Source organism: Elephantulus edwardii, unplaced genomic scaffold (genome assembly GCF_000299155.1).
Source record: "Elephantulus edwardii isolate Elephantulus edwardi_28Jun2011 unplaced genomic scaffold, EleEdw1.0 scaffold00192, whole genome shotgun sequence".
NCBI classification, from domain to species: Eukaryota; Metazoa; Chordata; class Mammalia; order Macroscelidea; family Macroscelididae; genus Elephantulus; species Elephantulus edwardii.
In genome coordinates, this window is record NW_006399942.1 from 2,820,463 (window position 1) to 2,833,033 (window position 12,571).

Genomic DNA, 12,571 nt, shown 5'->3' on the forward strand with positions numbered 1-12,571 from the left:
TTTTCTTTTAACTGTGATTTTCACAAGAGTTTACAGAAAAGTTAGCTTTTCATTCATTCATTGTTGTACATTTTACCCCCTCTCCCTCTCTTCCTTCCTTCACTTTTTTTTAATATTAGGTCAATGTTGCACAATTACTTCCTTCCCCTCCCCCAGTCCTCTTTGCAATGTACCTCTTATTCTGGGCTATTGTTGTACATGTAACACCTAACCATATTCTATTATCTTTATTCATTATCCAGTTCTCAGATGCATAGCAAGTGATTGAAAAGACCATGGCCTCAGTACTTTGGAAAGGTCCCTGAAAGTAGATTTTCTTAACGCAATATGTCTTTTTATTTCTCGACTGCTGGTACCAACGGTGTTGACTGTAGACCCAAGTAAGATGAAATCATTGACAATTTTAACCTTTTTTTCTCCATCTGTCATGATGCTGCCTTTTGGCACTGTAGTAAGGATTTTTGTCTTCTTGATTTTGAGATGTCATCCATATTTCCTTTTCTCCTTTCTATCTTTCTATGATGTACTGAATTATTTTACCTTGAGTTGGTTCAGATCAGGAAAGCCAGCACTACAAAACCCAAGAACATAGCCTAAAAAAAGTAGTCTAGGCACCTTTCTACATGCTTATTCAGTCTATATGCTGAGGAAATCATTCAAGAAGCTGGATTATATGAAAAAGAATGTGACATTAGGATTGGAGGAAAACTCATCAAAATCCTGCATTACGCAGATGACACAACTTTGCTAGCTGAAAATGAAGAGAACTTCAAAACACTTGCTGCAGAAGATCAAAGAAAGGCTACAGCCTTCAACATGAATTTCATCTCAACATCAAAAAAACACAAATCCTCACCACTGGACCAACAGTCAACAGCATGCTAGATGGAGAAAAGACCAAAGTTGCCACCAATTTTATTTTAACTGGATCCACAATCAACACCCATGGTAATGCTGCCAAAGACCTCTTCAAAGTTCTAAAGAGAAGCAATGTCCATTTAAAGAATAAGTGGTACCTTATTCAAGCCATATTCTTTTCAATTACTTGGAACACATCTGAGAGTTGGACAATGAGTGACAGAAGAAGAGTCAATATCTTTGAATTGTGGTGTTGGAGAAAAGTAGTGAATGTCCCAAAGATCACCAAAAGAACAAGCAAGTCTGTCTGTCTGTCTGTCTGTCTTGGAGGAAGTACAGCAAGGGTTTTCATTAGAGGAAACAATGGTGAAATTTGTCTCATATACTTAAGGCATGTTGTTAGGAGGGGCCAATATTTGGAAGAGGTACATCATGGTGGGTAGGTGGAGGGTCAGAGAAAGGGAGGAAAATCCTTAAATGGATTGACACAGTGACCATAGCAATGGGCTTCATCATGGCAGAGGTCATGAAGACAGGGAAGGACAGAACAACATGTCAAATGGTCACTATGAGTCATAGTCAGCCTAGTAGCACCGAACATTAACAACATCAGGCACTTTATGATGTTCTCTCTTAACAATCTTTAACTCTGCCAAGGTATTTCAGGTGCCATGCAATTGATTCCTTTATGACCTCTAGATGTCCCAAAATAGTACATCTAAGCTCTAGTAACCTAGAGAGAAGGAGCTTTGCTGCCATCCCAAAGGCATGGAGTTCAAATGCCTCTCTTCCTTTTAGCCATGTTTGCAGAACTAGATGAAAGTCAAGTAGATAATGGTTTCTCCTCGGGTTCTACATTCCATCATACTCACCACTGGACCAACAGACAACATCATGATAGATAGAGGGAAGAATTAAACTGGCATCAACTTTATCTTATGTGGATCCACAGTCAATGCACTTGGTAGGAGCAGTCAGGAGATATACTCCATTGGGGAAGTCTGCAGTCTGAGACTGCTCCAAATGATTGAGGAGCAATAATGTCAGTTTGAGGACTAAGGTGCTCCTGACTCACATCATGGACGTTTTAATCACTTGCTATGCATCTGAGAGCTGACAGTGGATGACAGAAGAATTGATATCTTTGAACAGTGGTCTTGGAGAAAAGTACTGAATATCACATGGACTGCCAACAGAACAAACAGATATGTGCTGGAGAAGGGGCAGCCAGACTGCTTTTGGAAGTAAAGATAATAAACCTTCATCTCACACACATTAAGAATGTTACTAGGAGAGGCTATTCCTTGGAGAAGGATATTAAGCTTGGAAAGATGGAACAAAGGAAAGGAACCCCCTCAACCAGATGGATTGACTCCATGACTTCAGCAATGGGCTTGAGCATGTCAGAGAATGTGAGGAATGGCACGGGATAGGAGAAGGCTCAGATCTGTTGTTCCTAGGGTCACTATGAGTCATACTCAACTTGATGGCACCTAGCAATAACACAACATGCTTTCTTTAACTACATAGTGGGGATTGTTTGTATAAGGGTACAAACAGTTGGTTATTTACCCTGACCTTTAGTGGAATCATCTCTCTCATCTGCAGTCACAGGATTGTCACAGTACGCCTCCTACAATCAATCAGTAATCATTCCTTTCCAAGTAAACTGCAACTAACATGATCTGGGTGATGTTTGTGGATCCAAGTAAGATTAAGCTATCGAGAGTTTCAGTGTTTTCTTTATCTATAAGGATGTTGCCTATTGGCTCAGTGGTGAGGATGTGAGACAAGAAGATGTGAGGATGATGAGGATGACACAAAATAGGGTTCAGATTCATTGTTCATGGAGTTTCTATGAGTCATACTCAACTCAACAGCACATAACAACAACCGTGTAAACTCTGGAGCCTATCTGAATCTGTATCTATTTTAATAATTAAATAGCCTTATGCCCTCATTTATCTGTGTGCCTTTGTTTCTCACCTCTAAATTAGAAATTACACATCCACAAGCTCAACAATGAGTAAGGATGACAGAAGAAGAAATGATGTCTTTCAGCTGTGGTATTGGAGAAAAGTGCTGAATATCCCATGGACTGCCAAAAAAACAAACAGGTATGTCTTGGAGAGGGTGCAGCCAGAGTGCTCCCTGGAGGCAAAGATGGCAAAGCTTCATTTCTCACACTTTAGACATGTAGCTAGGTGAGGCTGTTCCTTGGAAAGGAACATTATGCTTAGAATTATGGAAGGTCAGTGAAGAAGACCCTCCCAACAAGATGGATTGACACAGTGACTTTATCAATGGACCCTCGTGTGTCAGAGATGATGAGGATAGCACAGTTTTCAGGCTTGTTGTTCATAGGGTCACCATGAATCATACTCAACTTGACAGTATCTAACAACAATAGTACCTTTCTATTGGGGTCTAATGTCAAGAGTTTTTTAAACGTGTTTGGCATATAGTAGAGGAGTCCTGGTGATGTAGTGGTTAAGAACTTATTGTTACCCAAAAGCAGTAGTTCAAATCCACCAACTGCTCTGAGGTAGAAAGAGTTGACAGTCAGCTTTCAAAAAGATTTACAGCACTGGGAATCTTATGAGGAAGTTCCACTTGCCATGAATCAGAATGTACTTGATAGCAAAGGATTAGGGATTTGTTTGTTTGTTTGTTTGCGCCTATAATAAGCACCTTCAGGGTTAACTATTACCATTGCTGTTATCGTAACTGTTTAAAAAGAAATCGAGATCAGTTTAAGCTAATCATCATTCAGAAAACTTGTTTCAAAGGAAGCCTCCACAACACCTACATTTTAATTCTCAAATAACTACTTCCACCTTAGGAAAATCACCTCAAAATCTTAGAGTGAATAATAGACAAAGTGCTAGTCTATAGACCTTTTATTGTAAGAACCACCTTCCCTCTGTAACTTGATTTGTGCCACTACTAGAACCTCTACTCAGAATATTATTGCTTTTCAATTTTTGACTCATGTACTTTTAACTTGTTAGTTAAATTTGTGTCTTCTAGGTTGCAACACCTCCATGATACATCTTCAACATGTACGGCTAAGCACAATTGATAACAGTGCATCTAAATTCCAAAATCAATCTCCATAATAGTCTATGTGTTTCCTACTGCCAAAGGGGCCCTTTAGAGTAGTGAGAGAAGATCTTCACCCTGAAACCCACAGCGTCCCTTTTCAGCAGGAAGTAGCTAAGGGAATACGCCATCCCCTTTTCCTTATGAATCAGGGTGAAGTCTCCCTCAGGGAGGAGTGATAGGGAAGGGCAAAGGACACACTGACAAAGGAAATTAATCAGAACTGACTTTGACAAGCACTGTGGCAACTGGACAATTAAAACAGACATTCGGGGGAGAAGAACGAACTGGGGAGGAGGGTAGAGAAAACAGTGCAACAATGAATGTATGAGAACCCAAAATCTCTGTAAATGTTCATTAAAACTAATAAAATTTAATAATAATTAAAAAAAGTCTTAGCGTGAGGCAAAAAAGGGTAATTTTTAAAAGAACCTGTAAGCTTTCTTCATGAGTAACTAGCTAACTTCTGAGACAAGAATAAGTTGTAATAAAGAATTAAGTTAACAATAAATCAAAGTTAGAATAAACATGACAGTAAATATCAACTATTCCTTAACAGCTTGGCACTTTTTTGAAGACTCAGTGTTATTCTTTTAAACTGGCATCGATTTATGATAGGGAGCTCTGCTGACCCGCTGGTAAGGAGTTACATGTTTGGTCAATTTCAGACTTCAAAATTTGATAAAATTCTTCAATATCCTTCTCTTTGGCTTTAGCTGTTAGTGCATTTTTTTTAAATAATATAAGAAAAAACCCAATGCTCAAACAGATTCGGTATCTTGCCCAAGCCCACAAAGCTGCATAAGATCTAAAACGAAGGATCTTGCTGCATAGCTAATATATTTCACTACATTGTACCACCCTCACAGAATGCACCCAAGTGAGAGGGGCAGTAAAGAAGAAAATAAGACGAGAGAGGAAAAAAATCAGACTCAAACCAAAAAAGAAAAATGAACTCATTCCCTGAAACTCTGACTTCGTGGGGCTACACAATTTCCTTGTTTGCAAAATGGTAATAACAACCATAACTACTTTATGACAGTGTTGTGAAACTCAAATAATTTCATTCATATCTAAAGTACCTAAAATAGTTCCTGGTATCTAGTAAGAACTGTACAAGTATTGTAATAACTTTATTAACAGCTGTGACCAAGCAACTCCAGCTCAGGATCCTAAAATTCCAAACTCCAAGGCACTAAGCTAGCTTCACTGTCCTTCTCCAGGCAAAATAGTCACTCACTAGGGAGAGGCCCAAAGCCTTTGATCTGTGGTGCTGGAGAAGAGTATTTAATAAACCATGAACTGACAAGAGAACAAAAGGGTTCCGGAGAGGGTGAAATAGGTCTTCCTTGTGTACGTACAGATATTACCGCATCACTCACAACATTGTATTTCAGGATAGACCTTGAAATTGCCTTTTTAACCATGAGTACAACATCATTCTTATTCTGTTTTTCTTTCATGCCATAGTACCACATGATTGATTCAAAGGGGCCAAAGCCAGCCCTTCTTATCTCACAAACATGTCAATGTTCACATGTTCCATTTAATTTTTCACACTTCTAGTTTTCCAACATCCAACATTTCATGTTCCAACCTTAAATGGATATTTTCAGCTATCTCTCCTCATTTTTATTGCCTTCCAATCTGGGCTGTACCTCTAATATTATATCTATTCCTGTTCCTCTATTGTTCTTAGGGTTTTCAAAGGCCTGCTATTTAAGAATTAGATGCCCAATCCTGTTTATTAGTCTCTCTTAATCTGGGAGCTCCATTAAAACCTGTTCAACATGGGCAACCCAAAGGGGTCATTTCACACACTGGTGGCACAGCTTTTCACATCACAGCAATCCACAAGTCGTCTGAGTACTGCAAACAGACAAACAACTGCTGTAGTAATCAGAACAATTATAAACAAGCAAAAAATACAGATACCCAACCTACAAAGTAGTTAGCAACATGCAGATTGATACCCCAATACAAAAAGCTGACAGATTAGGAAGCTTCATCTCCAAGTCACAGGTATCAGCTCTGAGTGAAGACTTTTTCTCTCCAGTAGTTCTGAAGGAAGGTCCTTGTGTCTTAGCTCTTACTCTAATATTGTCTTCCTGTGGCTTAGTGTCCCTTTAATGAACAGTTAATATTTCCTAAGTGAATAAATCTAATAAAATTTACATCAAAATATGAAATGCATGCTTAACATTAGAACCTAAGACCTTCACTGATACTTTTCTTAAATTCATCAAACTGTATTTGTTAAACATATATTAATGGGGTTAAAAACAAAGTAAGGTAAAAAAAAAACCATCAAAAAACTATGAGATATCATCTCACCCTAGTAAGAGCAGCATAATTCAACAGAGCAGCAAACAACAAATGCTGGCAAGGTTGTGGAGAAACTGGAACCCTTATTCACTGTTGGTAGGAGTGTAAAATGGTGCAACCACTATAGAAGACTGTATGTCGCTTTCTCAAAAAGTTGCAAATATGGCAAGGAGCTGCAACTACAATCCCAGAGGTGAACGGTTCAAATCCACCAGATGCTCTGCCGGGGAAGGAGGGACAATCTCCTCCTGTACCAGTCAGATTTTATTTGATGGTACACGAACACACACACACAAAAAAAAGTTGCAAATAGAAATACCAGCATTCCCACTACTGGGAATTTACCCTAAAGAAACCAGAACTGCCACCCAGGCAGATATATGCACACCCATGTTTATGCTACTTTGTTCACATTAGCAAAGAGTTAGAAACAACCCAAGTGGCCATCAACAAATGAATGGACAGAGAAGCTCTGGTATATTCACACAATGGAATGCTATGCTGTATTGAAAAACAATGAACTCATGAAATATTATACAAGATGGGTGACTCTGGAGAACATTGTGCTGAGTGAAATATCTGTCATAAAAGGGCAAACACTGCATAGTGCCACTGTTGTAAAATGGGACTGACAATGGGGTTTGAGGGAAATTAAGAAAAGAGGGTATAATGTATACTGCATTGAAACAGATGAGGGATATATGTTTAAAAGGGATATATGATTAGATATTATTTTCATGGGAAGAGTCCAGAATGAGAGCTGCATAGTAAAGTGGACTTGGGGAAGAGGATTGTATAACAATGAAATAATTTTTTTCTTCAAAGAGAAAAGTGAACTGGAGGTAGGTGTGTAGGGAGGAAAGTGTGCAACAATGTATGAATGGAAATTCAAAGTCTCTGTAAACTTTCATTAAAATTTTTTTAAAAGAAGGGAAAAAAATTAGAGAGAAAAAAAAGGAGTAGCACTGCCAACCCAAAAATATATGGTCCAACCCACCAGCTGCTCTGAGAATGAAAGATGGGCAATCTCCTCCCAGGTGATTTACTGCCTCAGCAAAGCCACGTCAGTTATGAGTTGGTACATAACAACTACCCTTCCAGGGATGATGTCGATTTTTGCCTCTAAGGAACACTGTGGGTGCACTTCCATCAAGACAGATTTGTTTGGTCTTTTTGAAATCCGTGAGATATTCTGTACTCTTCTCCGACACTACAATTCAAAGGCATTGATTCTTCTGTCTTCCTCACTTATCATCCAACTTTCAGATGCATAGGAAGTAAATGAAAACCCAATGGCTTGGATCAGTTACACCTTGATCCTCAAACTAATATATTTCCTCCTTAGAACTTTATCCTCCTCCTTGATCCTCCTTGATCCTTGACATCAAATTCTCCCAATACAAACTCATCTTTTTTTATAGCGTCAAGGAGTTTGACTATATGAAGAAGAATGTGGCATCAAGATCGGAGCAAGCACCACCCGTTCATGGGGAGCCTGGTGCCAAACCATTGATAGACAACCTGCTCCTGGGTTGGGGTTTCATATGTAGCAGAGAAGCTCCCTTGTTTCTACTGAAAGTTAGCCCTTGACACAAGGGTTTGTAACAAAAAAAAAAATTTTTAAAAATAAAAAGATCAAAGGAAGACTCATAAATAACTTGCCTTATTCAGATGACACAACCTTGCTTGCTGAAAGTGAGGAGGTCTTGAAGCACTTGCTGCAAAAGATCAAAGAATACAGCCTTCAATATGAGTTGCATCTCAACATCAAGAAAACAAAAATTCTCACCAAAGAACCTATAAGCAACATCATGATGGATGGAGAAAAAAAAAATTGAAACTGTCAACAACTTCATCTTACCTGGATCCACAATTAACAACTTTGTACCAGCAGTCAGGAAATCAGGCAACATAATGCACTAGGCAAGTCTGAAGTCAGGGACTTCTCCAAATTATTGTCGAATAATGATGTCAGTTTGAGGACTAATGTGTGTCTGATTCAGGTCATGGTCTTTCTGATCACTTTCTGATCATCTGAGAATTGGACAATGAATAAAGATGACAGAAGAGTTGATGCCTTGAGAAGACTATTGAACTTCCCATGCACTGACAAAAGAACAAATAAATATATCTTGGAGAAAGTGCAGCCAGAGTGTTCCTTGGAGGCAAAGATGATAAAGCTTCGCCTCACATACTTTGAATATGTTGCTAAGTAAAGTAATTCCTTGGAGAGGGACATGCTGTTCAGAAAGGTAGGGTGTCAGCAAAGGAGAGGAAGACCCTCAACCAGGTGGACTGACACAGTGGCAGCTGCAATGGGCTCTAGTGTGTCAGGAAGTGTGAGGATGGCACAGGATAGGACAGGGCTCAGAACTGTTGTACATAGGTCACTAGGGGTCATACTCAACTCAATGGCACCTAACAACAACACACATGTTTTCTTCTTGACTGCTGCTACCACGGATGTCGATTGCGGATCCAAGTAAAATTAAATCTATGTCAACTTCAATCCTTTTCCCCATCTATTACGATGTTGCCTATTGGTTCAGTGGTGAGTTTTGTTTTCTTGATGTTGACATGTAATGCATATGAAGTCTACACAGTCTTTTACTTCTACCATAAGTCTTCACTTTCTGCAAGCAAGGTTGTGCCATTTGAATAATGCAGATTGTTGATGAGTCTTACTCCAATCCTGACACCATTCCTTTTTATAAAAGAATAAAGTTCAACTTCTCGAATTATATACTCAGCATGCAGATTGAATAGGTATAGAGGATACAGCCCCAGCATACACCTTTTTTTTTTTTTTTACGTTAAATCATGCAGTATTCCCTTTCTCTGTTTGGACATCAACGTCCTAGTCTAAGCATAGGTTTTGCATCATCACTGTTAAGTATTTTGGGATTCCCATTCTTCTCAACGTTAGCCATTACTTCCTATGATCCACACAGCCACATGACATCTTTTATGATTACTTAACTTGCATGCCTCCCTCACTAGATCATAAGATCCATTAGATCAGTAGTGGTGTCCACTTTTCTTCATCATCACATGCATGTTTAATGAGTAACAAATGTTCAAGAATGAATAAAGGGTCTGTCACCGAAACAAGTTCCAGACTATTTTGAATAATCATGGTGCCGTTTCCTTTGTCTAGGGACCAATCCTTGTAGCTCACTTGAATTCCTTGGAAAGAGTGAAAGCAAGGAATAACAGAGCTTTACTTCTCACTCTCTTCCCTCAGGTACCCCTGTTGTTGTTAATGAAACCTCAAGTCAGAACTGACTCAGAGCTGACCCTCCAGCAGGTTTTCAAAGGCAGTTAATCTCATGTAAGATTGTTCCAGCTTTCTCCAGGGCAGCAAGTGGTAGATTTGAAGCATGTTCTTTTGGGTTGGTAACGCAACACCTTACTACTAAGCCACCAGAACTGCTTCAGGTAATACCTATTATTGTTAGGTGCCATAGAATCAAGTCCAACTCATAGCGACCCTGTGAACAAAATATATCTAAACCCTGTCCAATCCTGTGCCAACCTCACAATCTCTGACCCAGTCGAGCTCATTTCCACAGTCACTGTGTCAATCCACCTGGTTGAAGGTCTTCCTCTCCTTTTCTGTCTCCCCGTCTTTCCAAGCATAATGGCCTTCTCCAACAAATCGCCTTTCCTAGTAACATGCCTCAAGTATGTGAGATAAAGCTTTATCATGTTTGCTTCCAAGGAGCACTCTGCCTGAACCATCTCTAAGATGTATCTGTTCTTTTGTCAGCCCATGGGATATTCAGGACTCTTCTCCAACACCATAGCGCAAAGGCATCTTTTTTTTTTTTTTCCTCTGCCATCCTTATTCATTATCCAGCGCTCAGCAGCATAGAAGTGGTTGAAAAGACCATGGTCTGAAACAACAGCACCTTACTCCTCAAACTAACATCATTGCTCCTCAGTAATTTGGAGAGGTCCCTGAGACAAATCCCCAGGAGTCACTGAGTCCTAAGGACTTGAAAACTGAGATGCTTATGGACTAGCCCCATCTTAAGACTTCACAAACACTCACACCTGGATGCCAAAATCTGGGCTCTGGTGTCCAGCAGGAGCTATTGCAGCCTCTGACTGTTGTGCCTAAAAGCATAGCCAGGCTTGCACTTTGAGGGTGGAAGTATGACAAAAATTATCTCATGAACTTCAAGTAGGGGAGCAGATGAATAAATAAACCCTCGTATTGCCTTTAGGTCGTAATCAACTCATAGCTGACCCTTCAGTGGATTTCCGAGGCTGTAAATCGCATGGAGGAAGCTCTGGTGGCTTACAGATAAACTGAGCTGTAATTCCAAAGACATCATTTAGAATCCACCACCTGTTCCAAGAAAGGAAAAGGGCACGCTCCTCCCATGCAATTTACTGCCTGTGAAAATCTGGGTAAGTCGCTTCCCATTCTGATTTAAAGGTACTCAACAACAACAAATCGCTTGGGGGGAATTCGCCCGTCTTTCTTTCACGGGGCCGCCGCAGGCGGGATCCAACTGCCAGAGAGGCACTGCCTTTGAGTTAGCAGGGTAACTCCCTAAGGAGCTGCATGCCATCGGCAGGTAATTAAATACACAAGGGACACTGCTCACAGAAGCTCCCTTAAAGAGCGCCTGGCCTCCTGGCCTCCCTCCCTCCCTTCCCTTCCCTTCCTTTCTTTCCTCAGACCGTGCGTAGGCATAGCTGTAGCACGCCCTCTACCGGCTCTGCGTTGTAGTACTGCAGTTCCTCCATGATCTCATTCTTAGACTCGCGAGAAAAACAGAAGTCTCGGGAAAGGACTGTGCGGAACAAAACTCCCTTCTCCTGCCGTTTCTAGACGGAGCGTTTTAATCCACCGGAAGCAGTGTCTCTAAAAGGCGCAACGTAATAAAGAGACCCTATTAACGTTACTAGGACTACAGAACCAAGCGGAAGTCCTTGTTCACTCGCCACACAAAGAGCATTCTGGGAGCGGGACATAGCCGGAAGCTCCAGCCCCGTACCGGAGAATCTGCAGACTGGCGTGGTTGGAGATTGCACGGCGTGTTGCCTAAGCGTGTCGTGCGAGAGCCAAGTCAGAGAGCGCCAAAACCTGCTGGTGTAAGTGACTGAAAAGATACCCCAAAGACATGGCGGGGCGGTCCCGGCGGCGCGGCGCGGCCAAATGGGCTGCTGTGCGCGGCAATGCAAGTCGCGGCCTGATGGATGAGAAGGAGGACGACTCCGAATTGCCACCTTCACCTGGGGACTCCAGCTATTACCAAGACGAGGTAGATGATTTCCACGAGACACGTTTTCGGGCTGCTTTGACTAAGGGCTGGAATGAAGGAGACAGTGGGGACGAGGAGGAGGATGGTGACGAGCAAGAGGAGGTGCTCGGCCTAGATATTGACGATGATGACGACGAAGATGATGAGAGTGTGGGGGATGAGGAGGATGACGATAATGATGGCGGGAGCTCCGTGCAGAGCGAGACTGAGACCTCTGTGGATCCCAGTTTGTCGTGGGGTCAGAGGAAAAAACTCTATTATGATACAGACTATGGCCCCAAGTCCCGTGGCCGGCAGAGCCAACAAGAGATAGAGGAGGAAGAAAGAGAGGAGGAGGAGGAGGCACAGCTCATCCAGAAGCGGCTAACTCAGGCCCTGCAAGAGGATGATTTTGGGGTCACCTGGGTGGAGGCCTTTGCAAAGCCAATGCCCCAGGTGGATGAGGTCGGTACACGCGTCGAGAAGGATTTAACAAAAATTTCGGTGAAAGAGAAGCTAAAGATGCTGCGAAAGGAATCACCAGAGCTCTTGGAGTTAATGGAAGACCTGAAATTTAGATTGACAGAGGTCAAGGATGAGCTGGAGCCGTTGTTAGAGTTGGTGGAACAAGGAATCATACCACCTGGAAAAGGAAGCCAATACGTGAAGACCAAGTACAACCTCTACTTGAGTTACTGTTTCAACATTAGTTTTTATTTGATTCTGAAAGCTCGGAGAGCCCCTGCACATGGACATCCTGTAATAGAAAGACTTGTTACCTACAGAAACTTGATCAACAAGCTTTCAGTTGTGGATCAGAGGCTGTCCTCCGAAATTCGTCATCTCCTCACACTTAAGGATAAGGCTGGCAAGAAAGGACTGAAGCTGAAGGTAAAATCCACCAAGGCCAAACCAAAGCCTGTTTCAGAGGCTTCCACATCTGCTGCAACAGAGCTTTCAGATGATTCGGATCTTGACAAAGAAGCGGCAATGAAATACTATAAGGAAGCAGAGGACAGGCAGAAGATGAA

The 12,571-nt window shown here is 41.4% G+C and overlaps 1 protein-coding gene across 1 annotated transcript; it reads left to right on the forward strand.

Annotated features, from left to right (window-relative positions):
• Positions 1-11,420: 11,420 nt before the first annotated feature.
• On the forward strand, positions 11,421-12,569 carry UTP3 (UTP3, small subunit (SSU) processome component, homolog (S. cerevisiae); the record flags this gene model as incomplete). Its single annotated transcript, XM_006896846.1, has 1 exon — positions 11,421-12,569. A coding segment is annotated over exon 1 (1,149 nt), but the record flags the coding sequence as incomplete, so codon positions are not given.
• Positions 12,570-12,571: the final 2 nt, after the last annotated feature.